General features: G+C 49.9%; 3 protein-coding genes across 3 annotated transcripts; 2 read left to right on the top strand and 1 right to left on the bottom strand.

Annotated features, from left to right (window-relative positions):
- Window positions 1-785: 785 nt before the first annotated feature.
- Window positions 786-6,028, bottom strand: TSSK4 (testis specific serine kinase 4). Its single transcript, XM_053593452.1, has 4 exons — window positions 2,862-6,028; window positions 2,293-2,507; window positions 1,525-1,918; window positions 786-1,062 (listed from the first exon to the last, which is right to left on the bottom strand). The coding sequence occupies exons 1-4, from the start codon at window positions 3,084-3,086 to the stop codon at window positions 883-885; spliced, it is 1,014 nt and encodes a 337-aa protein (XP_053449427.1). The 5' UTR covers window positions 3,087-6,028; the 3' UTR covers window positions 786-882.
- A 2,287-nt stretch (window positions 6,029-8,315) lies between these two features.
- On the top strand, window positions 8,316-16,752 carry TM9SF1 (transmembrane 9 superfamily member 1). Its single transcript, XM_053593438.1, has 6 exons — window positions 8,316-10,417; window positions 10,702-11,063; window positions 11,828-12,449; window positions 13,010-13,195; window positions 15,121-15,394; window positions 15,989-16,752. Exons 2-6 carry the CDS (start codon window positions 10,719-10,721, stop codon window positions 16,380-16,382), a joined length of 1,821 nt encoding a protein of 606 aa, XP_053449413.1. The 5' UTR covers window positions 8,316-10,417; window positions 10,702-10,718; the 3' UTR covers window positions 16,383-16,752.
- A 51-nt stretch (window positions 16,753-16,803) lies between these two features.
- IPO4 (importin 4) lies at window positions 16,804-25,749 on the top strand. The gene is made up of 30 exons (XM_053593437.1): window positions 16,804-17,044; window positions 17,124-17,210; window positions 17,337-17,416; window positions 17,493-17,534; window positions 18,221-18,350; window positions 18,440-18,619; window positions 18,869-18,934; window positions 19,040-19,141; window positions 19,225-19,308; window positions 19,608-19,772; window positions 19,874-19,927; window positions 20,084-20,193; window positions 20,488-20,596; window positions 20,754-20,883; window positions 21,056-21,169; window positions 21,269-21,382; window positions 21,594-21,714; window positions 21,901-22,012; window positions 22,117-22,229; window positions 22,346-22,423; window positions 22,499-22,556; window positions 22,653-22,758; window positions 22,841-23,034; window positions 23,189-23,230; window positions 23,581-23,706; window positions 23,821-24,029; window positions 24,137-24,269; window positions 24,361-24,465; window positions 25,211-25,280; window positions 25,396-25,749. The coding sequence occupies exons 1-30, from the start codon at window positions 16,976-16,978 to the stop codon at window positions 25,524-25,526; spliced, it is 3,234 nt and encodes a 1,077-aa protein (XP_053449412.1). The 5' UTR covers window positions 16,804-16,975; the 3' UTR covers window positions 25,527-25,749.
- Window positions 25,750-25,776: the final 27 nt, after the last annotated feature.

A 25,776-nucleotide genomic window follows, 5' to 3' on the forward strand; every position in this document is an offset into this window, starting at 1 on the left:
GTCTATAATCCTAGCACTCTGGAAGGCTGAGGTGGGTGGATTGCCTGAGCTCAAGAGTTCAAGACCAGCCTGAGCAAGAGCAAGACCCATCTCTAAAAATAGCTGGGTATTGTGGCGGGTGCCTATAGTCCCAGCCACTCGGGAGGCTGAGGCAAGAGAATCGCTTGAGCCCAAGAGTTTGAGGTTGCTGTGAGCTAGAGATGCCATGGCACTCTACCAAGGGCAACAAAGTAAGACTCAGTCTCAATAAATAAACAAACAAACAAACAAATAAATAATAAAAGAACAATGTTCAGCCCAGCAAACAGAAGGACCACACCTTTAGGTTCTTTGCTGTTGAGAGAGTTCAGCAGGCTCTAAGTGTCACAGCAGGGGATGACTGTGGGAATTGCTAAGGCTCTAACATTGCTCCTTTTTTTCTCTGGGTATCTTTGTTCCCAAAGCTCCCAAAGCTGCTTTATTATTTGTAATAATAAATAATAGCAGCTTTGGACTACAGACAAGCAGAGCTACAAACTGAAACAACCAGAGATTTTGCTCCACTACTTGAACATTTAGACAGCACAAAGATGAGCACGTACTTAGTTGGAGTATTAAAGCTTTCCAAAATCAGTCATTAATAGAGCACCCCCCTCTCCCATGAGCTATATTGTTATACCACAGACTTATACAGGCATCATGATTACTTACAGGCTCTTAGCAGAAATCTACCTCTTAACTTCAGTAATGTTCCGTATTACTTAAGGTTCCCTTGAGGAAAGAATGTCTTTGATGCTAGCTGATAAAACTAAATCAGAATTAGATTTATTTTTTGCTATAAAAGATTTTTAGCTCCAGACCCTCCTACTTTGCTCCTCTCTCAGCCCTCTCCCTCAGCCATTTTCAGGTTGTGATTTCCAAGGATTGGTGATGAGTGTTGCTAGGGTGTTGGCACATGGTCTCAAGCAGCCTCATCTCATGGGTGGGTGGCTCAGGCTGAAACTTGAGCACCCAGGGATCCTTGAGGATGTCCAGGATGGTGGCACGCTTGGTAGCTTGGCGTAGCATCTGGAGGATCAGGTTCTAGGGCACGGGAGAGAGAGGTCTTGGCTGAGCTTGCCCCCCATTGTGCCACGCAGGCAATGAGCAGCTGGACCTAAGAAAGAAGCAGGATAGCCCATCATGCTACTCTGGTGAAAGGGGGTGTGATTCTGACTTTATCCTGGAAAGCCAGGCATTTAACTCCCTGGAGAGGAAGGTAAATGGTCTGTGAGTAGACAGGAGGGGAATCTTGGGGGGAATCTCTTGCATAATTCCCTTTTGGCCTAAAGGAACAGAAGCTAGAACTTGCCTATCAAGTATATCTAAGGTTTGGAGCCCAGTGGCTGGCCCTTTTAGCCCTCCCCACTATTACAGGGCAAGGCTAGAGTGAGATGTCTCCTGTGGGGGAAGTGCCTTCCCCCAGGGTTGGGAGTCCTCAGCTAGGTATATACCCCTCACACTAGGTAATCCCTGAGGCCTCAGCCCTTCTGGGGAAGCCAGCACCTTGCACTCCTGAGAGATGGTGTAGTTAGATGGGAAAGTGACCTCCTTTTGAGTCTCTTTCAGTAGCTTCTTGAGATTGGTGTCATCAAAGGGCAGACGAGCAACCACTAGAGTGTAGAGGATGACGCCCATACTCCAGGTGTCGGAGAGGAAAGGGTTGTAGGGCAGGCCTAGCAAGATCTCCGGGCAGGCATAAGCAAAGCTGCCACAGTAGGTCTGGCTGAGGTGGGAAAAGCAGTTCAGTTGGCGGTAAGAAGGGCTACTACGCACAGGCTGGTTAGGAGTCAGCATCTTGGAGAAGCCAAAGTCTGATATCTTCACGTTCTCTCGCTTGTCCAGCAACAGGTTCTCCAACTTTAAGTCCCTACCAGCAGCAGAAAGGCTGGGGGTCAGGCTGGGGAGAGGGCTTAGTATTAGACCCGGAGCTGAAAGGCCAGGGTCAGAGGCTAGAGATGAGGACAGGGAAGGTGGGAGGGAGTTACTTATGAGGGCACGGTGGAAGGGATAGCCATGGAGTTGTGAGCTGATCCCAAAGGGAAGAGAGAGAGGTTGTCTGAGGACTACTGGGAGCTCACCATTGTATTTCATAAAGTATTCTGCACAGTGAGTACTTTATAAGTGTCCTTGACCAGATGACTAAAATAGAGTGGATAAATCACCAATATTGAAGAAAGAGTTCAAGGGAGAGGAAAAGGGCAGAAAATGAGATACATGAATAAAACTCCCCCAAGAGCTCAAAGGCCCCAGTCTAGGTGGCAGTGCCCTCACCGGTGCACGATGCCCTTGCTGTGCAGGTAGGCGATGCCCAGGGACATCTGGGAGAACCACTTGCCAGCAAGGGGCTCAGAGCAGGCCCCATAGCGCTGGATCCATTCAAGGACATCACCACCTTGAGCCAGCTCCAGAATGATGTATACTCGGGATGTGGTCTCGATGGCCTGATAGAAGTTGATGAGGTACTTGTGCCGCAAGACTTTCATTACCTGACCCCAGAAGAGGGACCCATCAAATCCGGGAAGGGAGAACCCTGGCTGCACTCCCAGCCCTCTGCTACTTATTTCTACTTACTTTGCACTGGGATAAAACCCTGAACCCCAGAGGGCTGGTGGCCCGTGGGCAAATTGTTTTGCACTTTCACTTTTTGGGTGGCTAGGGTAAGTGGGGGGATGAGAACGAGATTGGATTTACATCAAGGAGTTTTTCTAGCTGTTTAGTGGAGACATTCAATTCTGATTTAGGGTATTCTGGCCCCAACCCCTCCTGGCCTTACCCCTTCTGAGAAACTTCAAGTATCTTAGTACCACGCTCCAGTTCCCTCTTCCAGCCCCCTTTCCAACCTGTATCTCACGGGGCAGGAACTTGTTAAGATAGTCCTCAGAGGCCTTCTTCTTTGAGATGATCTTGACAGCTACCATGACCTTCTGCTTTGTGTAGTAAGCCTCATACACCGTACCATAGGAGCCGTTGCCAATGACCTTGCCCACCTCGTAACCATACTCCTCCATGACAGAACGGTAAGCTGTACTAGTTGGTTGTGCCTCTAAGGCATCTCCCTTCCCCATGGTGTTGGGCTTGCTGAGAACAGGGAGCTTTGCTACTTGCAAGCCTCCTGTCTACTCACAGACCAACACTTTGAGCCACTGAAGGCTAGGGTACCAAAGTGAGTTAGTTTCTAAATGCTTGCCTATGTAGTCACACAAGTCTGGGATGCTGGGCTCAGCCCTCCACTAGGAACTTGGAGGGGAAAAGAAAGGAGAAGCAGTTCTTTTGTGTCTCCACTAGCTGTTGTTACTTCTTTCTCTTGGTTACAGAATTCCCCAGAGTACCATGTTCCACACACATCACAATCTACCTTCTAACCATCATTGGCCACAAAGCTTGAGTGAAGTGCAATTTGGAACATACTGATTCCTGAAGGGAGCTTCCACAGTCTGGTGAGACTCCCTCTACAGATTCAGCCCCTTCGTGTTTATTCAACATCTACAATGTACTAGACAGTGTGTTGAGTACTTGGATCATATGTTACCCAAATGTCTCCAGACTCTTCACTATGCCCTGGTCCCTAAATCCAGTCTATCATCAAATCCTGTCTCTTCTACCTTCTGACTTTCTAATTTTCGTTTTTTTGAGAAGGGAAGAGAAATTTATTACTTCGTTAGCAAAGGAGGAAAATGAAGACTATAGTCTCAAAATCCAAATTCCACAGGGGCTGAGGCAGGTGGATTGCTTGAGTTCAAGCATTTGATACCAACCTGAACCAGAGTGAGATCCTGTTTCTAAAAATACCCAGGCATTGTGGCAGGCGCCTGTAGTCCCAGCTACTCGGGAGGCTGAGGCAAGAGAATCATTTGAGCCCAAAAGTTTGAGGTTACTGTGAACTATGATACCATGGCACTTTACCAAGAGTGACAAAGTGAGATTCAGAAAAAAAAAAAAATCCAAATCTTTGCTTCTGAGAAGCACTGAGCTTTTATTTTATTTTCAAACAAACAATCTAATTTTTTTCCATTTGTTTTTTTCTTTTCAGATTAATATTGGGGTACATACCATTAGGTTACAGTTTGCTTTTATAAGGTTAAAATCCAGGTTGTATAATGCACACCCAGGAAGTGTGCATTATACCCATGCAATGTACCCTATGGATGGAAATTTACCCAACTCCTTCTCCCCATCCCCTTACTTGAATTTTTTTTTTTTGAGACAGAGCCTCAAGCTGTTGCCCTGGGTAGAGTGAGGTAGCATCACAGCTTACAGCAACCTCCAATTCCTGGGCTCAAGTGAGTCTCCTGCCTCTGCCTCCCAAGTAGCTGGGACCACAGGTGCCCACCACAACGCCCAGCTATTTTTTGATTGCAGCTGTCATTGTTGTTTAGGGGGCCCGGGCTGGATACGAACTCACCAGCTCAGATGTATGTGGCTGGCGCCTTAGCCCCTTGAGCCATAGGCCCTGAGCCTCCCTTACTTGATTTAATTGAGTTTTTCTCCCATGTGAGCACATAGTTGTTCATCTACTGTTTTTAATTAAGTACTGAATGTGTGTAATACTTCACTTAGGATAATGTTCTGCAAATCCAGTTAGGTTGGCCAAGCATGGTGGCTCATGCCTATATTCCTAACATTCTGGTAGGCTGAGGCAAGAGGACTGCTTGAGCTCAGGAGTTCAAGACCAGTCTGAGCAAGATCCCATCTCTAGTAAAAATAGAAAAACTAGCTGGACATGGTGATGCATGCTTGTAGTCCCAGCTACTGGGGAGGCTGAGGCAAGAGGATGGCTCAAGACCAGGAGTTTCAGGTTGTTGTGAGCTATGATGCCATGGCGCTCTACCCAAGGCAATAGAGTGAGACTATATCTCGAAAAACAACAATAACAAAACAAATCCATTCAGGTTGTTACAAAAGATATGAAATCTCCTTTTCTCATAGCTGAGTAGTATTCCATGGTAGACATATTCCATAGTCAATTAATCCATTCATGTGTTGAAGGTTGTTTGCACATCTTTGCAATTGTGAATTGAGCTGCTATAAACATTTGAGCACAACTGTCCTTATGGTAAAATGACTTTTTTTGTTTTGGGTATATACCTAGTAATGGGATTGTAGGATCAAATGGTAGGCCTATTTTTACTTCTTTGAGGACTCTCCATGCTTCTTTCCACAGAGACTGTACTAGTTTGCAGTCTCACCAACTGTGTATGAATATTCCCTTCTCTCTGAACCCACACTAGCATCTGTTGCTTTGGGGCTTTGTGATGTGGGCCATCTTACAGGGGTTATTTACCTCGTAATTATCTATAATACACTCAAGGCTTTCCAAGCCCTACCTCCCTTAGTTCAAGTCTCCACCATTGAATATAACCAGGCTTCTGTTCCCCTTCAGGCTGTCCACCCTGAAGTCCAAGACATAAATCCAATTTTATTACCATTTAAAACAATTGAGTGTCTTCTCATTCTCTTCAGGATCAAGTCTAAATTCTTTCATGTGGCTTTAAGATGTGAGCCTACTTATCTCTCCAGTTTTATCTTTCTTTTTTTTGTTTTTTGTTTTTGAGACAGAGCCTCAAGCTATCACCCTCTGTAGAGTGCTATGGCATCACAGCTCACAGCAACCTCCAACTCCTTGGCTTAAGCAATTCTCTTGCCTCAGCCTTCCAAGTAGCTGGGACTACAGGAACCCAACACAACGCCTGGCTATTTTTTGGTTGTAGTTGTCATTGTTTGACAGGCCTGGGCTAGATTTGAACCCACCAGGTCTGGTGTATGTAGCTAGCGCCTTAGCCGCTTGAGCTACAGGTGCCAAGCCCCAGTTTTATCTTTCATTACAAATGTAATACTTCATCTAAACAGACGGGGTCTTGCTCCATCATCTACCCTAACACTGAACTCCTGGGCTTGAGATCCTCCCACCTCAGCCTCTGAAGTAGTTAGAACTACATGTGCATGGCACCACACCCAGCTAATTTTTTTTTTTTTTTTGAGACAGTGTCACTTTGTTGCCCTTGGTATAGCTTACAACCTCAAACTCTTGGGTGCAAGCAATTCTCTTGCCTCAGCCTCCTAAGTAGCTGGGACTACAGGTGCACACAATGCCCGGCTATCTTTTTTTTTTTTTCAGAGACGAGGTCTTGCTCTGGCTTTGGTCTGGAAGTTGTGAGCTCAGATGATCCACCTGCCTCAGCCTCCCAGAGTGCTGGGATTACAGGCATGAGCCACTGCACCCTATTTTTTTTTAAATTAATTAATTTTTTTGAAATGGAGTTTCATTCTGTTGCCCTGGGTAGAATACCATGGCATCATAGGTCACAGCAACCTCAAACTTGCTGGGTTTGAGCAATCTTGCCTCAGCTTCCCCAGCAGGTGGGACTATAGCCATTTACCACCACGTCTGGCTAGTCTTTCTATTTTTACTAGAGATGGGGTCTTGCTCTTGCTCAGGCTGGTCTTGAACTCCTAAGCTGAAGCGATCCACCTGCCTCGGCCTCCCAGAATGCTAGGATTAAAGGCATGAGCCACCATGCCTGGCACTAATTTTTTTAAAGACAGGGTCTTTATATTGCCTAGGCTGGTCTTGAACTCCTGGCCTCAAGCAATGCTCCTGCCTCAACCTCCCAAAGTGCTGGATTAAAGGCATAAGCCACTGTGCCTAGCCCAGAATTGCTTTTCTTTGTTCTAAAGAACTCCTACTTTTTCTTCAAAACCTAGCTTAGGAGCTGTTTTAACAAAGTATTTACTGACTGCTCAAGTTTAAGGTAGACATTTCTGCAGCACCTAACATTGAGTCTGTAATTGCTTTTCTTGCTTGCCTCTCCCAATAGGCTATACAGAAGTTCAAATGATAAGAAGAGATGAAGTAAAAGGTTTGAGAAGAAATGGGTTGTAGAGAACAGAAAAGAGCTGGTTTGAAAAATGAGCAGCATCACTGGGTGGGAGAACACAACTTAAAGACACATAGTGTTGAGATTCTTTTAGCATCTTCATTATAGGTACTACTTGAATATTGATGATTTAACCCAAGATTAGGGTTCTGGTTGGCAGCTGCAATGAAACAATGGAAGAGACATCCAAGAACATAGGCAAGAATGTGGTGAAATGATGGAATGCAGAATCTAGGGTGCACAGGTAAAGAAGACAAGTTAGAAACAGGCCAAAGCCCGGGATTGAGGGATGGGAGGCAGAGAAAATAATAAGGGAAGAATCCAGAGTTTTGTATCTTCCATCCTCCAACATAGAACCAAAACTCCAAGACAAGATTATACCATGGAATATCAGTAAATTCCTATTTATTGACAGTCTGACCTTGCTGGCAGGATGGTTGCAAAGTTTGTTGGAAGCCAGCTCTACATCTTCAATGTAGCAAGATGGAGCAGTTGACTAGGGTGCACCATGGCAAGGAGGCCCATATAATCTTGCCCATCTTCTACTCCTGTAAACTGGCCCCTGGATAGGTAGCTTGGCGGTAAATCTAATCTCATTGTGTATAGTAATTAAGATCTAAGTCTGGGGAGGCGCCTGTGGCTCAATGAGTAGGGCCCCATATGGCAAAGGTGGCGGGTTCAAACCCAGCCCCAGCCAAACTGCAACAAAAAAATAGCCGGGCGCCTGTAGTCCCAGCTGCTCCAGAGGCTGAGGCAAGAGAATCACCTAAGCCCAAGAGCTGGAGGTTGCTGTGAGCTGTGATGTCACATCACTCTACTGAGGATGACAAAGTGAGACTCTTGTCTCAAAAAAAAAAAGATCTAAGTCTGAAAAGCCTCCTATGTTAGGCTATTTTGACTTTATCCTGTATTTTTATGGTCAAATTGTGGTGTTCATAAAAATCTGAACTTGTTTTTAAAAAATACCAGGCAAGGCATGCTGACTCACACCTGTAATCCCAGCACTTTGAGAGGCTGAGGCAGGAGAAGCACTTCAGACCAAGAGTTTAAGACGAGCTTGGGCAACATAGTGAGACTCCATCTTTTAAAAAAATTAAGTATTAGGCTCGGCGCCTGTAGCTCAGTGGCTAGGGCACCAGCCACATACACTGGAGCTGGTAGGTTCAAACCCAGCCCAGGCCTGCCAAACAACAACGACAACTACAACCAAAAAATAGCTGGGTGTTGTGGCAGGTGCCGGTAGTCCCAGCTACTTGGGAAGCTGAGGCAGGAGAATCACTTAAGCCCAAGTTTGAGGTTGCTGTGAGCTGTGACGCCACTGCACTCTACCCAGGGCAACACAGTAAAACTCTCCAAAAAAAAAAAAAAAATTAAATTAAATATTAGCTGGGTCTCACACCTGTAGTCCTGGATACTTAGGAGGAAAGGACTCAAGACACCTTTTATAAATAAATAAAGAATTTTGGCCATGTACAGTGACTCATACCTGTAATCCTAGCACTCTGGTAGCCAGGTAGCCCATGCACACCTGTAGTCCTGGCTACTCCAGAGGCTGAGGCAAGAAAACTGCTTGAGGTTGCTGCAAGGTATAAAGATGCACAGCACTCTACTCAAGGCAACAGAGTAAAATTCTGTCACAAAACAAAACAAAACTTTAAAAAATACTGATGTCCCTGAGCTCCTGATTAAAAAAAAAAAATCCTCCCATAGCTGGGCATTGTGGTAGGCACCTATCATCCCAGCTACTTTGGAGGCTGAGGCACGAGAATAGCTTACGTCCAAGAGTTTGAGGTTGCTGTGAGCTTTGACACCACCACACTCCTCTACCCAGGGCGACAGCTTGAGACTGTCTAAAAAGAAATCCTTCCAGTACCAATGTGAAAAATAATCCAAAAGAAAGAGACTAATAAGATAGCTGTTATGGTGACAAGAGGATGGTTGCTGAACCAAGGCTGTGGTAGAAGGCAAGCATTTGGAACGTATTCAGAAAATAAATGGAGAGGGGTTGGTGACACTGATATTTGAGGGATAGATACTGAGAAAAAGGCCCAGGTTTCAAGCTTTATAGACCAGTTGACTGTCAATTAAAGATGATTCCAAAGCCACTTGAAGTTACTTTTCTAGTCATAAAATTGTTTAAAAGGGAAGAATGGCTGAATCTGAAAGAGTGATAATCATAGGAGTAGGTATGAAGGCCTTTTCAAGCCAGAAGCCACTTGGGATTTGCCCTTATACTTCCTCCCCCAGGGAGAGAGAACCTTAAGTCAGGCTTCCTTACACGTTGCTCACAAGTGACCAAAGGGAAGTCACTGCTCAGAGGTTTGATTTCCAGGGTGAACTCCCCTTTTGAAACAGCTGAGACGATACAAGGGTGAACTTTTTCCCAAATAATGTGCAATACAAAGTTAAGAGAAGCCCAAAGACGTACAGAAAGTGAAAAGAAAAAAAGCATAGAAAAAAATGAATGGACGGCAAGATTGTTTACCCCTGACTTAACAATAATCCTAGCAAGCTGCCCAACTCACAGGGTAAAAGAACATTTTATCTCTTTGCGTGCCTTTCCGCACCAGACCCGCCTCCAGCTTGCTAGCAGTTGGGCATCGAAAGGTCGCTGTCCCCGCCCGGGAAGTCATTCTTATCTATGCCTTTATTCTTTTGACGCAGGCAATTCATAATAGGTGGGAGAGGAGTGAGATTCAGAATTGGGACCTTCCTATGGGAACGACGCGCAAAGCCTCACCCCTGCCCGGGTTGAGGTGGGGGTTCCCCTAGCCGCCTCGCGGGGCTTGGCCTCAGCAGCCAGTGGCAAGTCCCATCTCTTCAGCTGGCGAACGTTCCCGGGCATCCACTGGGTGCAGACCCAGTCGCCGCCGATGCTCCAACCCCCTGGCCTTCGCCTCGCGTGTAGTAGTCACAGCTCTCAGGCCTCCGTCAGCGCGAGCCACAGGCGGATATTCCCAGCCCAGGCTCTCGCGCACCGAATCTTCCCGGGAACAAGCGGGCAGGCCGGCGGCGACTCTTGCTGCGAAGGGGCGCCTGCGTCTTCGCTGCTAAGCCTCAGCCTCCTCCCCGGGAAACTGTCCGCGACAAGTCCGAGTAGTCACGGTCACCGCCCCCCTCCCCGACTCCGGGAAAACAGCTTTAGGCCAGGCTGAGGTCCCGGCGGTGAGGGCGGAAGTGGTAAGACTGACGTGTCCTGGGCTGCTCTCCTGATCGCCGGGAGGACCCCCCGCCGGGGACGGGCGAGCCCAGCCTCACGGAGTCCCTGGAGCTGAGTTGGGCCTCCGGCTGGAGAAACCTTATCTGGGAGCACTTCAGGGAGCCGAGTGCGGGTCCAAACTTGTGTAGCCGCAGCCGCCGCGATCAGGCGCAGCGGCGGACAACCCCGCGGAGATCCGCCGTCAGGTCCTCCCCAATCCGCCGCTACCGTGCCGCTCCGGGGGAGACCCCGGCCCGAGCCCAAGAGCAGCTACAGGGCTGCAGAGGCCGCTGGCGCCGCCTCGGCCAGCCCTTCCCGCGCGGTGAGGACCCCGGGGCTGTGGCGGGAAGGGACCCGAGGTGCGAGGCCACCGCGTTGCTATGGAAACGGGCCAGCGCGCGCCCTAGAGGCCCCGGGCGGGTGGGCGTGCGACGGGAATCCCAAGTTGGAAGGAGATAGGGGTCTTTGGGATAGAGAGACGTGGAATGAGTGGTGTGCGGGTGGAGAGGGCCACTGGGAGGGAGTAGGGCATCAATTCCAGAGACCTAACCTAGGGCATCATTAGTTGATCCCTGCTTTCTGTAACCCTAGAACTCCCCCAAACAGGTTCCACTGCCTTAAGGATGACAATCCTAGGGCACCCTCGAAGTTGGAGCTGCCAGTGGTTGCCAATCCTGATGCTGCTACTGGGCACAGGCCATGGGCCAGGGGTGGAAGGCCTGACACACTACAAGGCCGGCGACCCTGTCATTCTGTATGTCAACAAAGTGGGACCCTACCATAACCCTCAGGAAACTTACCACTACTATCAGCTTCCAGTCTGCTGCCCTGAGAAGATACGTCACAAAAGCCTTAGCCTGGGTGAAGTGCTGGATGGGGACCGAATGGCTGAGTCTTTGTATGAGATCCGCTTTCGGGAGAATGTGGAGAAAAGAATTTTGTGCCACATGCAGCTCAGTTCTGCCCAGGTCAGCCTGTTCACATTGGTTATCACTTAGCCCTCCTTCCCAGGGACTAACAGTGCCTTACATTTAAGGTTCAGAGTACCTTTACCGGAAAATTTCTAATTTGATTCTAACTAAAATCCCGTGTGGCGGGCAGGGCAGGTGATTTTATTGTAATTCAATTGACTAAGAAACATACTTAATCAAGATTACACAGATGGTGAATTGCAGAGCTGGTCTTGTTAGAACCCAGGGCTCCTACTGCAAGCTTCTTTGTTGGTAATAAGGTCCTAGCTGTCACTCCTACATAGTTTTTTCCTTTCATATCTACCTCTTTTAACTGGCTTCTTTAGTCTCTAGCTCACCTTCCTTGTCACACTTATTTAGTGAATCCTAGCACTTCTAGTCTATTCCAGACCTTCTTACACCTTGCCTCTCTCCTTTTTCTAGGGCTTAATCTTGTCATTGCATACTTACTCTTTTTTGAAGAACCCCAACAATAGAGTCTAACCAAGTGATTCTTAACAGGGACGGTTTTGTCTCCCAGGAGACATTTAGTGATGTCTGGAGACATTTTTGATTGTCACAACTGAGGGGTGCTACTGGAGTATAGTGGGAAGAGGCCAGGGATGCTTCCTCCAATACCTGGGACAGCCCCCCACACACACACAACAAAGAATTATCTAGCCCCAAAATATCAGTAGTGCTGAAATTGAGAAACCTTGCTCTAACCCTATGCCAGGAGAGGGAAGGCCCTGTGTGACCAACTCCTGACTTGCTCCTTATAGGTGGAGCAGCTGCGTCAGGCCATTGAGGAACTATACTACTTTGAATTTGTGATAGATGACTTGCCAATCCGTGGCTTTGTTGGCTACATGGAGGAGAGTGGCTTCCTGCCACACAGCCACAAGATAGGACTCTGGACCCATTTGGACTTCCACCTAGAATTCCATGGAGATCAAATTATATTTGCCAATGTTTCAGTACGGGATGTCAAACCCCACAGCTTGGATGGGTTACGACCCGATGAATTCCTAGGCCTTACCCACACTTACAGTGTGCGCTGGTCTGAGACTTTAGTGGAGCATCGGAGTGACAGGCGCCGTGGTGACGATGGTGGTTTCTTTCCCCGAACCCTAGAAATCCATTGGTTGTCCATCATCAACTCCATGGTGCTTGTGTTTTTACTGGTGGGTTTTGTGGCTGTCATTCTAATGCGTGTGCTTCGGAATGACCTGGCTCGGTACAACTTGGATGAGGAGACCACTTCTGCAAGTTCTGGTGATGACTTTGACCAGAGTGACAACGGCTGGAAAATTATCCATACAGATGTCTTCCGCTTCCCTCCATACCGTGGTCTGCTCTGTGCTGTGCTTGGTGTGGGTGCCCAGTTCCTGGCCCTTGGCACTGGTGAGGTGATAAGAATTAATCAGGGAGGGTGGCGCCTGTGGCTCAGTGAGTAGGGTGCTGGCCCCATATACCGAGGGTGGCGGGTTCAAACCCAGTCCCGGCCAAATTGCAACAAAAAAATAGCCGGGCATTGTGGCGGGTGCCTGTAGTCCCAGCTGCTCAGGAGGCTGAGGCAGGAGAATCGCGGAAGCCCAAGAGCTGGAGGTTGCTGTGAGTCCCGTGATGTCATGGCACTCTACTGAGGGCGGTAAAGTGAGACTCTGTCTCTACAAAAAAAAAAAAGAATTAATCAGGGATTTCTCTCAAGGGGTAGAACTACGTAGGTAGTTTGTCCAGAAAAGGTCAGCAGATCTTCTCTGTCTGAGATGAAGGGCAGGCCTAAGGGATGGGGTACATCTATTGAGGATGTGTATCTTCTATTGTGGGTTTTCTGGACAACAGAACTGGGGAGATGGTTTTGCTGGAGGTCCTGGGTCTGGGAGAAAGGGAGCTGATTCCTCTGAAATTGCTAGAAGAGGGACAGGTAAGGCCTAACACAGGCTTTCCACTACCCCCCACAGGCATTATTGTCATGGCGCTGTTGGGCATGTTCAATGTGCACCGTCATGGGGCCATTAACTCTGCAGCCATCTTGTTGTATGCACTGACCTGCTGCATCTCTGGCTACGTGTCCAGCCACTTCTACCGGCAGATTGGAGGTGAACGTTGGGTGTGGAACATCATTCTCACCACCAGTCTCTTCTCTGGTGAGGATTTCCTTTTCCCTAGTGGGCCTGGAACCAAGGACATGTTATGGAATGTGGTTCAAAGTTAGAGTGAGGCTTGAAGGGAAGGAATATAGGCAAAAGAAACAGAACTACTAAGAAAATCTAGGGCAGCGCCTGCCGCTCAAAGGAGTAGGGCGCTGGCCCCATATGCCAGAGGTGGCAGGTTCAAACCCAGCCCTGGCCAAAAACTGCAAAAAAAAAAAAAAAAAGAAAGAAAAGGAAACCTGGCTCAGTGCCCATAGCTCAGTGAGTAGGGCGCCAGCCACATACCTGAGGCTGGCATGTTCGAGCCCGGCCTGGGCCTGCTAAACAATAACAACTGCAACCAAAAAAATAGTTAGGTGTTGTGGCAGGCACCTGTAGTCTCAGCTACTTGGGAGACTGAGGCAAGAGAATCGCCTAAGCCCAAGTGTTGGAGGTTGCTGTGAGCTGTAACGCTACAGCATTCTACCAAGGGCAACATATTGAGACTGTCTCAAAAAAAGAAAGAAAGAAAGAAAACCTTCAAAAAAAGACAAGAGGGCCGGATGTGGTGGCTCATGCCTGTAATCCTAGCACTCTGGGAGCCGAGGTGGGTGGACTGCCTGAGCTCACGGGTTCGAGACCAACCTGAACAAGACTGAGACCCCGTCTCTAAAAAATAGGCAGATGTTGTGGTGGGTGCCTGTAATCCCAGTTACTTTGGAGGCTGAGGCAAGAGAATCACTTGAGCCTAAGAGTTTGAGCGCCATGGCACTCTACCGAGGACAACAAAATGAAATTCTGTCTCAAAAAAAAAAGAAAAAGACAAGAATGCATTTCTTTGTTTCTTTTAAATAGTTAAAAATTATTAAGTCTTTAAAATATCCTTCACAGGCTGGGCACAGTGGTTCACACCTGTAATGCTAGCACTGTGGGAGACCAAAGCAGGACTGCTTAAGGCCAGGAGTTTGAGACCAGCCTGAGCAAGAGCGAGACCCTATCTCTATAAAACATAGAGAAATTATCTGGGCATGGTGGTGTGGGCCTGTAGTCCCAGCTACTTGAGAGGCTAAGGCAGGAGGATCGCTTGAGCCTGGTTTGAGGTTGCAGTAAACTATAATGATGCCACTGCACTCTAGTCTTGGTGACACAGCAAGACTCTGTCTCAAAGACAAAACAAAAAACCCTTGGCAGTGTGGTGAGCACTCAACATCCCTTCATTTCAATTAATCTTCACAATAACTGTGTGAAGTAGGAGATGTTACCGTTGCACAGATGAGGATATTGAACTCCAGGCTGATTAAGTAACTTGCCTGAGATTACACTCCTAAAAGCAGTAAACCAGGTTTCAGACCCAGGCATTCTGACTCTAGAACCTGTAGTCTCAACCATTCCACTAAAATAATACCCTTGCATTTATTTTTTGATATTTTCTTTCACTTTTTTTTTTTTGTTAGTTTTCTTTTTACTTTTTTGAAGTAGGCCTTCTGTAGCCTTTCAAACCATATTGTCCTTTCAAAGGTGGTAGTGGCCTGGAATCTGAACACTTTTACTTTTCAATTTTGTATGCCTGATTTATCCCATTACATTTATATTTGAATCAGGGCTTTCTGAGAACAGGGCCTTAATACAAAGGAGTATCTCATGCTAGGAATTAACCAGTACCGTGGCCAGACAGGTCCCTGGAGGCAGGTGGGATTTGTGTCACTCCCAAGTCATCATGTAGCAGCTACCTTGATCTTAGGTGACACTGGGTGGGGGTGTTGGTAAGATAAAGAATGAATAACAGTCAAATATGAAACCGGGTGGATTCTGCATGGACATATAGGAGCACAGGTCTGCTGTTAGCTGCTTCAGCCCTTCCCACTGGGGCCAGTATGAGTGGAGGCCCTCAGGGATATAACTCCTAGTGCTGACCCTCCCTCTGGGGGCCCATTCCACAGTGCCTTTCTTCCTGACATGGAGCGTGGTAAACTCAGTGCATTGGGCCAATGGTTCGACACAGGCTTTGCCAGCTACCACCATCCTACTGCTTCTGACGGTTTGGCTGCTGGTGGGCTTTCCCCTCACTGTCATTGGAGGCATCTTTGGGAAGAACAATGCTAGCCCCTTTGATGCACCTTGTCGCACCAAGAACATCGCCCGGGAGATCCCACCCCAGCCGTGGTACAAGTCTACTCTCATCCACATGACTGTTGGAGGCTTCCTGCCTTTCAGGTATTCTTTTATTCCGTGGCTCTCATGCTCAAGTTCCTGACCTCAGCTTTTTCCTGTCCCCACTCTTCCAGTACTCTAACCCAACATCAGCAATCACCCCTGGTTCACCTTTACTGTTCATAGATCATTAAATGGTTCCTCTTATCCCTAAGCAGGACTGAGCTTGAATCAGTCCAGATACGAGAGTGTCTCACATGTAAAGGTCTCCAGAGACATTACTCCCTTTGCCATCTTCCTGGTTTCTGATTTTAGTCCCTATAGGCATCATGTGGGGCTTAAAGCCATTTGATTACTCGTTTCATTTGTTGAGTACCTCTTTATGCCAGGCAGATAATGCAGTGTTAAATAGACAAGATCTCTGCTCTTAATCTATCAGGAAAGATGTTCTTGAAATGAGAGCAGCTAATCATAGGCAACACCTCCCTCTGCAAAAAAAAAAAAAAAAAAAAATTCCCCACGAAGCCAGCGAGTGGAATGGACTCAACTTCTACAGTGACCCAGCAACATGGGAGGGTGGGGGCTGGATTTTGGCCCAGCCACTGTGCGGACAGTGCACAGCCATTTAATGCTGTGTGTCATCTCTTCTCTTCACAGTGCCATCTCTGTGGAGCTGTACTACATCTTTGCCACAGTGTGGGGTCGGGAGCAGTACACTTTGTATGGCATCCTCTTCTTTGTCTTCGCCATCCTGCTGAGTGTGGGGGCTTGCATCTCCATTGCACTCACCTACTTCCAGTTGTCTGGGGAGGATTACCGTTGGTGGTGGCGATCTGTGCTGAGTGTTGGCTCCACTGGCCTCTTCATTTTCCTCTACTCAGTTTTCTACTATGCTCGACGTTCCAACATGTCAGGGGCAGTACAGACAGTAGAGTTCTTTGGCTACTCCTTACTCACGGGTTATGTCTTTTTCCTCATGCTGGGTACTATCTCCTTTTTTTCTTCCCTGAAGTTCATCCGTTATATCTACGTTAACCTCAAGATGGACTGAATTCTGGATGGGAAAACTATTGCCTTTCTCCCGGTTTCTTCAACCCCATTGAGCTCTCCTACCAGCTTCTCCTCATTGAGTGACTGAATTATGTGATGGCATTGTTGCCTTCCCCTTTGCTCTTTGGGCCTCCTTTTCCCAGAGAGGGTCTGGAAATTATAAGTCTATTATATAAGAAGTATATATTTGAACTTTTTTGAGTTGCCTTTAGATTTGGTCCTGATTTTTCTTTTTATAATTATCCAAATAAAATTTATTAAGAAAAAAGATCCTGTAGTTGGAGGTTTTGGTCTAAATACTGGAACTCAAGCTTTGCCGTTAAGGCCAAGGTGCCTTGGAAAGCTGAGTTTTCCAGCAGAGTTTGGGAACTCTCGGCATGGAGGACCCCCTTTGCCAGAGACCAGTTTCCGCGGCTCAGCCAGTGCTCAGCCTAACGGAAGTAGCTGAGCCGGAGCTCCGCGTGGGAAGTGAGTTGAATCACCGTGGCTACCCGAGGCCCAGTGGCGACGCCCTTTCCGCCGGAAGTGGGTGTCAGAACCTCCACGTGCTGTCCCTCCCCCTCCCGGTCCTGTAGCGGCGGCTCAGCTGCTGCCATGGAGCCCGCCGGCCTGGAGCAGCTCCTACGCGAGCTGCTGCTGCCGGACACCCAGCGCATACGCCGGGTACGGGGCAGGTGGGACCGGGCCAGGGTGAGCGGGAGGTTGGTGAAAGGCTGGACTCTGACCCCTAGCCCTCCCCCAGGCCACCGAACAGCTCCAGACCGCTCTTCGGGATCCTGCTGCCTTACGGGCGCTCTGCGACCTGCTGACTTCGGCGGCCGACCCGCAGGTGAGGCCTTTGCCCCTTCCCTTTGACTTTCCTACAGTCTGCCACTGGACAAGCTCCAGCATCCTCCCAGAGGCCAGCTCAGCACCTTCCTGCCCGGACGCTCACATCCCTACCTCCTTGCCCTAGATCCGCCAGTTCGCGGCTGTGCTGACCCGCAGACTACTGAACACCCGCTGGCTACGGCTGGGGGCAGAGCAACGCGAGAGGTGGGCTGGGCCTGGGGCGGGGCGGGGCGGGGCTGAGGCCAAGCCGGGTACCAAACACCTGCCACCTATGTTCTAGCCTCAAGTCTGGGATCCTGATGGCTCTGCAGAGAGAAACAGAGTAAGTGCCTATCTCTTCTCTCCGGATCCTAAATGACTCTAGGCTGAGATTGGGTTTCTACCTTCTCTTTCAGCTGTAGTCGGGGACTTGGGGGGCGGGGACTTCGGTCCAAGGGGAGAGGGAGGATTCTAAGGCTGTGATGAAGATTAAAGTTTTTGAAAATGGGCTATGATTGGGCGGCGCCTGTGGCTCAGTGAGTAGGGCGCCGGCCCCATATGCCGAGGGTGGTGGGTTCAAACCCAGCCCCCGCCAAACTGCAACAAAAAAATAGCCGGGCATTGTGGCGGGCGCCTGTAGTCCCAGCTGCTCGGGAGGCTGAGGCAAGAGAATCGCGTAAGCCCAAGAGTTAGAGGTTGCTGTGAGCCGTGTGATGCCACGGCACTCTACCCAAGGGCGGTACAATGAGACTCTGTCTCTACAAAAAAGAAAAAAAAAAGAAAATGGGCTATGATGATCTGCCAAACCCAAATCAGAAGAATGAAACTGAAATTCAGGCTGAGATTAAACTCACCTGATTACGTATCTGCTGCCGGGCTCCCTCTCAGCTGCTGTCTCCTGTGTCCCAACTTGGCAAAGACCTGTGTTCACGTCTGAAGGTTTCTCTCCTGGGCACCCTCTACAAACTGGGCCACTGTGTGCAGGGGAAGGTATTGGAAGGTGACTGTGGAGCTCTCTCCTGTTTTCAGGCACTGCGTGAACCTCAGCCTGGCCCAACTGTCAGCCACTATTTTTCGAAAGGAAGGCCTGAATGCCTGGCCACAGCTCATGCAGCTTCTTCAGCACAGTACCCACAGCCCCCACAGCTCTGAGAGAGAGGTACCATCACACAGTTGGCAGAAGAGAGGGACCAAGAGGCTGGATAGACCACATTAAGCTTTTCCCTTCGATCCTCTACTTCCAAACAGATGGGGCTTATGCTGCTAAGTGTGGTGGTAACCTCTCGGCCCCAAGCCTTCCAACCCCACCATCGGGAGCTGCTTCGGCTTCTGAGTGAAACTCTTGGTGAGGTGGGCTCTCCTGGGCTGCTCTTTTACTCACTGCGTACTCTGACCGCCATGGCCCCCTACCTCAGCACTGAAGACATGGTGAGATGTGCATCCTTCTCTCCCTGACTCCCTTCCCTCAGGCCTTTACATCCTCACCTTTAAAGGTTATAGAGCTGCTTTGAATTCTTTACCTTCCTTCCTAGCAATTGAGAGAGTAATACTGCAGCTGGCCAGGCCTGGCTGGTGTGCTTGGGTTTCTCCAGAGAGTTTAGGCTTTGACGAAGCTTCCAGCTTCTGGGGCCTGAGGTGAGGCTGCCTCATGCTTTTCACCTCATCCTTTGTTCCCAGCCTCTTGCTCGGATTTTGGTGCCCAAGCTTATCATGGCAGTGCAGACTCTGATCCCTGTAGATGAGGTGAGCATAAGTGGGCTGGAGTTCTGGTGGAAGGAGAATGCGGGAGCATATATCCTGGTCCACAGAAGAAGATCATAGTAACCCCATGACTTAATTGTCTGTCAGGCAAAGGCCTGTGAGGCCCTGGAGGCTTTGGATGAACTGCTGGAGTCAGAATTACTCATCATCACCCCCCACCTCTCGGAGGTCCTCACATTCTGCCTGGAGGTGAGCCTGGGGTGGGCACAGCCCTTGAAGCATGTTCTGCTGAGAGTTTCCTTGCCTGTCTCTGATTATTAGTCTCTGGGCAGGTTGCTAGAAACGTGGCCCTGGGCAATGCAATACGTGTGCGTATTCTCTGCTGCCTCACTTTCTTGGTCAAAATCAAGAGCAAGGTGAGTGCCCTCCATTGCACATCATCTCACCCCTATCTCTACCCTTAGCCTCACTCCTGGGGCTTTTTGTCCAACTCAGGATATCTACAGTACTATGGAGGTTCAAGCCTTTGACCTGGCCTTACCCCAGCTCCTACAAGGGAGATGGGGAGTCTCCCTTGTAGGGAGAAAGTTGGACCTTGGTCTCTGTTGGACCTTGGTCTCTGTTGGACCTTTTGTGGCCTAAAAGCCTGGAATTTTTGATGTAAGTCTACCTTGGAAGTAGATTCTCAGGGATACTGTTCTGCTTTATCTCTTAGGCCTTACTAAAGAATCGTCTCCTGCCACCCTTGCTACACACCCTTTTCCCCATAATGGCTTCTGAGCCCCCTCTGGGTCAGTTGGATCCTGAGGACCAGGATTCTGAAGAGGAAGAGTTGGAGATTGGGCTGATGGGAGAGACTCCCAAGCACTTTGCTGTACAGGTGGAATATGGAGCAGTGGTGGGCAGCAAGGTGTTAAGGTGGCTATGAGAGGTTAGGGAGGCAGAGATGGAGTCAAACAAAGTTTCTGTGTCCTATCTCAGGTTGTGGACATGCTGGCACTACACTTGCCTCCTGAGAAGCTCTGTCCCCAGCTGGTAAGGGTTGCTTGGTTCTTCTGGTGTCCTTACCACAGGTGTGCCTAGTCCCCTGAAGCCAAGGATGTTTGGACCCTGGGAGGTATAAAAGGCCCATTGCCATAGGAACAGGCAGGTTCTTGTTGGGATTTAGAAGAGTGACATGTGTTCCCCTAGATGCCCATGCTGGAAGAGGCCTTGCAGAACGAGAGCCCATACCAGCGAAAGGCTGGATTCCTGGTGCTGGCTGTGCTGTCTGACGGAGCTGGTGACCACATCAGACAGAGGTCTATTCCCCCAGCCTTGAGTGAGGGTGGTTCATGGGGAGGAGGACCACGGCAATCATTGTTTATGCTTGTTGCTCAAGCTTAATTTTCAGTAGTGTTTCTTCCCATTTGCAAAAGTGTCACGATTTGGAAGATAATGGAAATGGACTCCCAGCTATAGGGACCAGGAGATGGTACCCACCATCTTGTGACAAAAAAAGCCACAGTTTTTCCAGGGGAAATAAAGAACATGTCAGCCTAGGGCTCTTAAGTCCTTCCCCTCAGACTATGTCCTCTTGTCCTGCCCCCATCTAGACTCTTGCCCTCACTGCTGCAGATCGTGTGCAAAGGCCTGGAGGACCCCTCACAAGTTGTGCGGAATGCTGCACTTTTTGCCCTGGGCCAGTTCTCAGAGAACCTGCAGGTCAGAATGGCTGAATGTGGGCAGCTGCCACTTGGGAGTCCCCTGCCCATGCCGGGGACCAGCTTACCCTTGGCTTTTATCTCTTCAAGCATCCCTGCACACTTAAGTGTGTGCTTAAGGTGAACCTGACTTAGGCTCTGATCATTTCTTCCCCCAGCCCCATATCAGCAACTATTCAGGTGAGGTGATGCCACTGCTCATTGCCTACCTGAAGTCAGTGCCTCCTGGACACACACACCACCTAGCTAAGGCCTGCTATGCTCTGGAGAATTTCGTGGAGAACCTAGGTAGTGATGGCAGTGGGGAGCACAGGGGAGGTGGTGAGGCTACAGCTTTGGCTGAAGGGTGCAGGGTGTGCATATGCAAATTGCTGTCAAAAGGGGTGTGGCAGGGAGGGATATGATCAGACAAAAACCAGGAGACTTAGTTTGATTGGTAGAGGGATGTCCTTTCCTACAGGGCCGAAAGTGCAGCCTTACCTTCCGGAGCTTATGGAGTGTATGCTGCAGCCTCTGAGGAACCCCAGCAGCCCTCGGGCTAAGGAGCTGGCTGTGAGCGCCCTTGGTGCCATTGGTGAGGAAAAAGGCAGGAGGTGTGGACATGGAGTTCACCCTGTGATACCGTGTCAGATGGTCCCCACCTCTAGCTCTGATTCTGTGCTCTGTCCTGCAGCTACAGCTGCCCAGGCATCCCTGCTTCCCTACTTCCCCACCATCATGGAGCACCTGCGGGAATTCTTTTTGACAAACCATGAGGTCCTTCAACCTGTACGGATCCAGAGCGTGGGTGAGTGAGGTTCCCAGGTGCTCACCTGGTGTTCACAGAGATCCCTTCCTCTTTCCCAGGGCAGCACAGGTATCTTCCTTCTCGTCAAAGGAAGCATCCTCTAAACGTTGAGTATGAGCAGGGTGGGATTTCTGAATTCTTCCCAGCTGCCACCTTTGGTTCCCTAGCCTATCTCCATATCCTGGTGCTAACTGAGCCCTTGCTTCCACAGAGACACTGGGGGTGCTGGCACGAGCAGTTGGGGAGCCCATGAGGCCCCTGGCTGAGGAATGCTGCCAGCTGGGGCTGAGCCTCTGTGACCAGGTAGACGACCCTGACTTGCGGCGCTGCACGTGAGTGGCCCTCACCCTGTCCCTATCACAGCACCACCACCACCCCCACCGCCTACCCACTGGACCCACAATCTGTACCCCAGACCATAATCCTCCAGTTTTGGGCCAAAGCCAGGTTTCCCGGGCTTCCCCATTCTGTCTGGCTACAGCAAGCAGGACTATACAGCTTCTGTCTGCTTCAACCAGGTACAGCCTGTTTGCAGCCTTATCAGGGCTGATGGGTGAGGGCCTGGCACCTCACCTGCCACAAATCACCACATTCATGCTGCTGTCACTGCGTTCCACCGAAGGCATTGTGGTGAGCAGAGAGTGGGTGGACTGGGCCAGTTGGGCAAGCTCTGCAGTGGGATTATGTCCTGGGCCTACCCAAGCCAAAGGCCCTGCTATGCCTCCTCCATCCAGCCTCAGTATGACGGAAGCAGCTCCTTTCTTCTGTTTGATGATGAGAGTGATGGGGAAGAAGAGGAGCTCATGGATGGGGACATGGAAGAGGAGGATGACTCTGAGATCTCAGGGTGCGGAGGTGTACTGTTCTGGTCAGAGGAATTTAGACTTTGATTTTGGACAAAGGCCCCATGTGGCTCTGTTACTTCTAGTGCCTGCTCACTGCTGTCTCCTCCCCTTACTCTAGGTACAGCGTGGAGAATGCCTTCTTTGATGAGAAGGAAGACACCTGTTCTGCTTTGGGGGAAATCTCTGTGAACACGAGGTGAGCATCGGTCCTTCCCTAGCACTGGGAACCTGCCCCGGAGCCCCTTCCCTAGAACTGTGTCTCTCCCCATAGTGTGGCCTTCCTTCCATACATGGAAAGTTTCTTTGAAGAAGTATTCAAATTGCTGGAGGTGAGTGGGCCAGTGGGCAGTGGGTGGGGTCCTCAAGCTGGAGGCCCCATGTTCCCCTGCACGTGGCAGACAAATCTCACCTTCCTTATCCCGCAGTGCCCTCATGTGAATGTGCGTAAAGCAGCCCATGAGGCTCTGGGTCAGTTCTGCTGTGCATTGCACAAGGCCTGTCAAAGTTGTCCCTCAGAAGCCAACACTACTGGTGAGAAGGGGAGGCCAAACCAGGCTGCAGTCTGTTGGGGAAGGGCAGGGCCTTACTGAGCTTCAGCCAATAATGTCTTCAGCTCTACAGGCTGCCCTGGCCCAGGTGGTGCCGTCCTACATGCAGACAGTGAATGGGGAACAGGAACCTCAGGTGGTAATGGCTGTGCTCGAGGCCCTGACAGGGGTGCTTCGCAGCTGTGGGACCCTCACAGTGCAGCCCCCTGGGCGCCTTGCTGAGCTTTGCAGCATGCTGAAGGCTGTGCTACAGAGGAAGGTGAGTAGGGAATGTGGGCTTCGGGAAGAAGAAGTGCCAGGCCCCAGGTGGGGGATAGTCAGAAGCTACAAATCCAGCTGTCCAGCTCTCTCCCCATATTTCCATGAAAAGGGGCAGGAGAGGCTGGGCTAAGCTGAGTTATTTCTTCCTGCAGACACCTTGTCAGGACACTGACGATGAGGATGAGGATGGTCAGGTGAGAGCCGTGGACACAAACTGGAACTAGTCTCACAGACATAGTGCTAGACCATGCAGCTGGGCTTGGCCTGAGGCAGCCAGGGCTACTAGAATAGATTGGTAATGGCCAGAATGATGCAAACCTGATCCCACAAAGCCAGTGTGATTTCAGGAAAGGAGAGCAGTATGGACTGGGCTGGGCTTGGAGTGATAGGTGGGAGCCGGGCTAGGTGAAGAAGCTGGGGTGTGAAAAAGCCCAGCCTGGGCAGGACAGCCCCAGGGACCTCCTATAGTCAGTGGTGGAGCATGGGGAGGAGGTGTGCACACAGAGCTGGCCCTGGTTCTCTAGCCCCTTTTGTGACTCCACAGGCTGAATACGATGCTATGTTGCTAGAGCATGCTGGAGAGGCCATCCCTGCCCTGGCAGCTGCAGCTGGGGGAGATGCCTTTGCCCCCTTCTTTGCTGGTTTCTTACCATTATTGCTATGCAAGACTGTAAGTGTCCATACTCTGGCTTTGAACTCTAGTCCACCTGTGCACCCAGTGCCCACCCCAGCTTTTATTTTAGTCCTAGAGTGATGTATACTCCTCCCTGCCCTCTCCCAACAGAAACAGAGCTGCACAGTGGCAGAGAAGTCCTTTGCGATAGGGACCTTGGCAGAGTCCATTCAGGGCCTGGGTGCTGCCTCAGCCCAGTTTGTGTCTCGACTGCTCCCTGTGCTGTTGAGCACCTCCCGGGAGGCAGACCCTGAGGTGCGGAGCAATGCCATCTTTGGGCTGGGTGTGCTGGCAGAACATGGGGGCCACCCTGCCCAGGAGTATCCTCAGCTTGCAGAAGGGGAGGGGAATGGTTGGGATAGTGTCCTTAGGAGTTGGGTTTGGAAGAGGTCTATCCACGTGTACCCATTCCTTGACTGTGGACCAGACACTTCCCCAAGCTGCTAGGGCTCCTTTTGCCCCTCCTGGCACGAGAGCGACATGATCGTGTTCGTGACAACATCTGTGGGGCACTTGCCCGCCTGCTGATGGCCAGTCCCATGAAGAAACCAGAGCCCCAGGTGAGGGAGGGGGACCCCAGGCTGAGTCTGGAGGCTGAGAAGGGTGGTGGAGAGGTCAGGGCCAGTTGGCCTGAGGCATCTGTGTGTCCAGGTGCTGGCTGCTCTGCTGCATGCCCTGCCATTGAAGGAGGACTTGGAAGAGTGGGACACCATAGGGCATCTCTTCAGCTTCCTACACCAGAACAGCCCTGATCAGGTAACCTCGAAGCTGGCAGCCCTCAGAGGAGAGTGTGCTTCTCCAGTATCACTGAGAGGCAGAGATGGTGGCAGTTATACCTGATGCAAGGTGACAATTTCAGCTGTACTTAGACACTCCCTATTCTGATTTGTCCACAACGATTGGCATCCAGTCCTGAATGTGAGAAAGAGCATCCACTCTCCACATAGGCATTTCCTTAGGGAGTTCCATTTCTACTCTCTGGTCTGAGCCAGACTACTTTCCTAGGATAATTTCTTAGACTGGAGCACTTTTTTTCTTTTCTTTCTTTCTCTCTCTAGATAATCTGTCACCCAGGGTGGAATGCTGTGGTGTCAGCCTAGCTCATAGCAACCTCAGACTCCCGGGTTCAAGCAATCCTTTCTTGCCTCAGCCTACAAAGTGGCTGGGACTATAGGGACATGCACAACACCTGGCTAATGTTTTCCGTTTTTAGTAGAGATGAGGTTTCGATTTTGCTCAGGCTGATCTTGAATGAGGATCCTTTTGTCTTGGGCTCCCAAAGTGCTAAGATTATAGGTGTGAGTCATTGTCACACATTCCCCATCCTTTCTAAAAAAAATTATTACCACCATGTTTCATTGGCCTTTCTCATGTGTTCTTTTGTCTCAGATGCCTATGAATATCAGGTTCAGATAGCTCTAAAATGAAATTTACCCTGTAGGGCCCTAGTCCTGGGGGCCAGGGCTGCTACTACTCTCAGTCAGCCACTCTTTCTCTACAGGTTGTAGATGTGGCTCCTGAGCTCTTGCGCATCTGTAGCTTCATTCTGGCTGAGGACAAGATACCAGCAGGTGAGGGTGGCAGTTGTGGGCAGGAGTGGGGTGGTGGGGCTCAGGGGGCTTAGGGCAGCAAAGGTTGGGGAGCCCAGTCCTCTACTAGGGCCTCTCCCTCTCATTCTCCACCCAGACACCAAGTCTGCACTGCTGCTGCTCCTGACGTTCCTGGCCAAACAGCACACTGACAGCTTCCACACCGCACTGGGCTCACTGCCTGTTAACAAAGCTCAGGAGCTCCAAGCTGTACTGGGCCTCACCTAGACTGCAGGCTGCAGCTGGGCCAGAGAGAACAGGGCCTGCCCAGGCTCTAAGACCACCTCTCAGCCCAATTCTAGCTTGTGCCTTACCAAAGATTCTGGGCCTCATACCCATTTTGAGTCATCCCTGCTTGCTGCCTTTCAGGGGTATTCCTGGGGCAGGATCTGTTACAGATGGAGTCATGACATGGTACTGTAATAAAAGCAGTTTGTTTTCTGCTTGAACAGTGGCTCTGAGAGCAGGAAAGATGGAA

The sequence above is a fragment of the Nycticebus coucang genome, chromosome 6 (genome assembly GCF_027406575.1).
Source record: "Nycticebus coucang isolate mNycCou1 chromosome 6, mNycCou1.pri, whole genome shotgun sequence".
Lineage (NCBI taxonomy): Eukaryota > Metazoa > Chordata > Mammalia > Primates > Lorisidae > Nycticebus > Nycticebus coucang.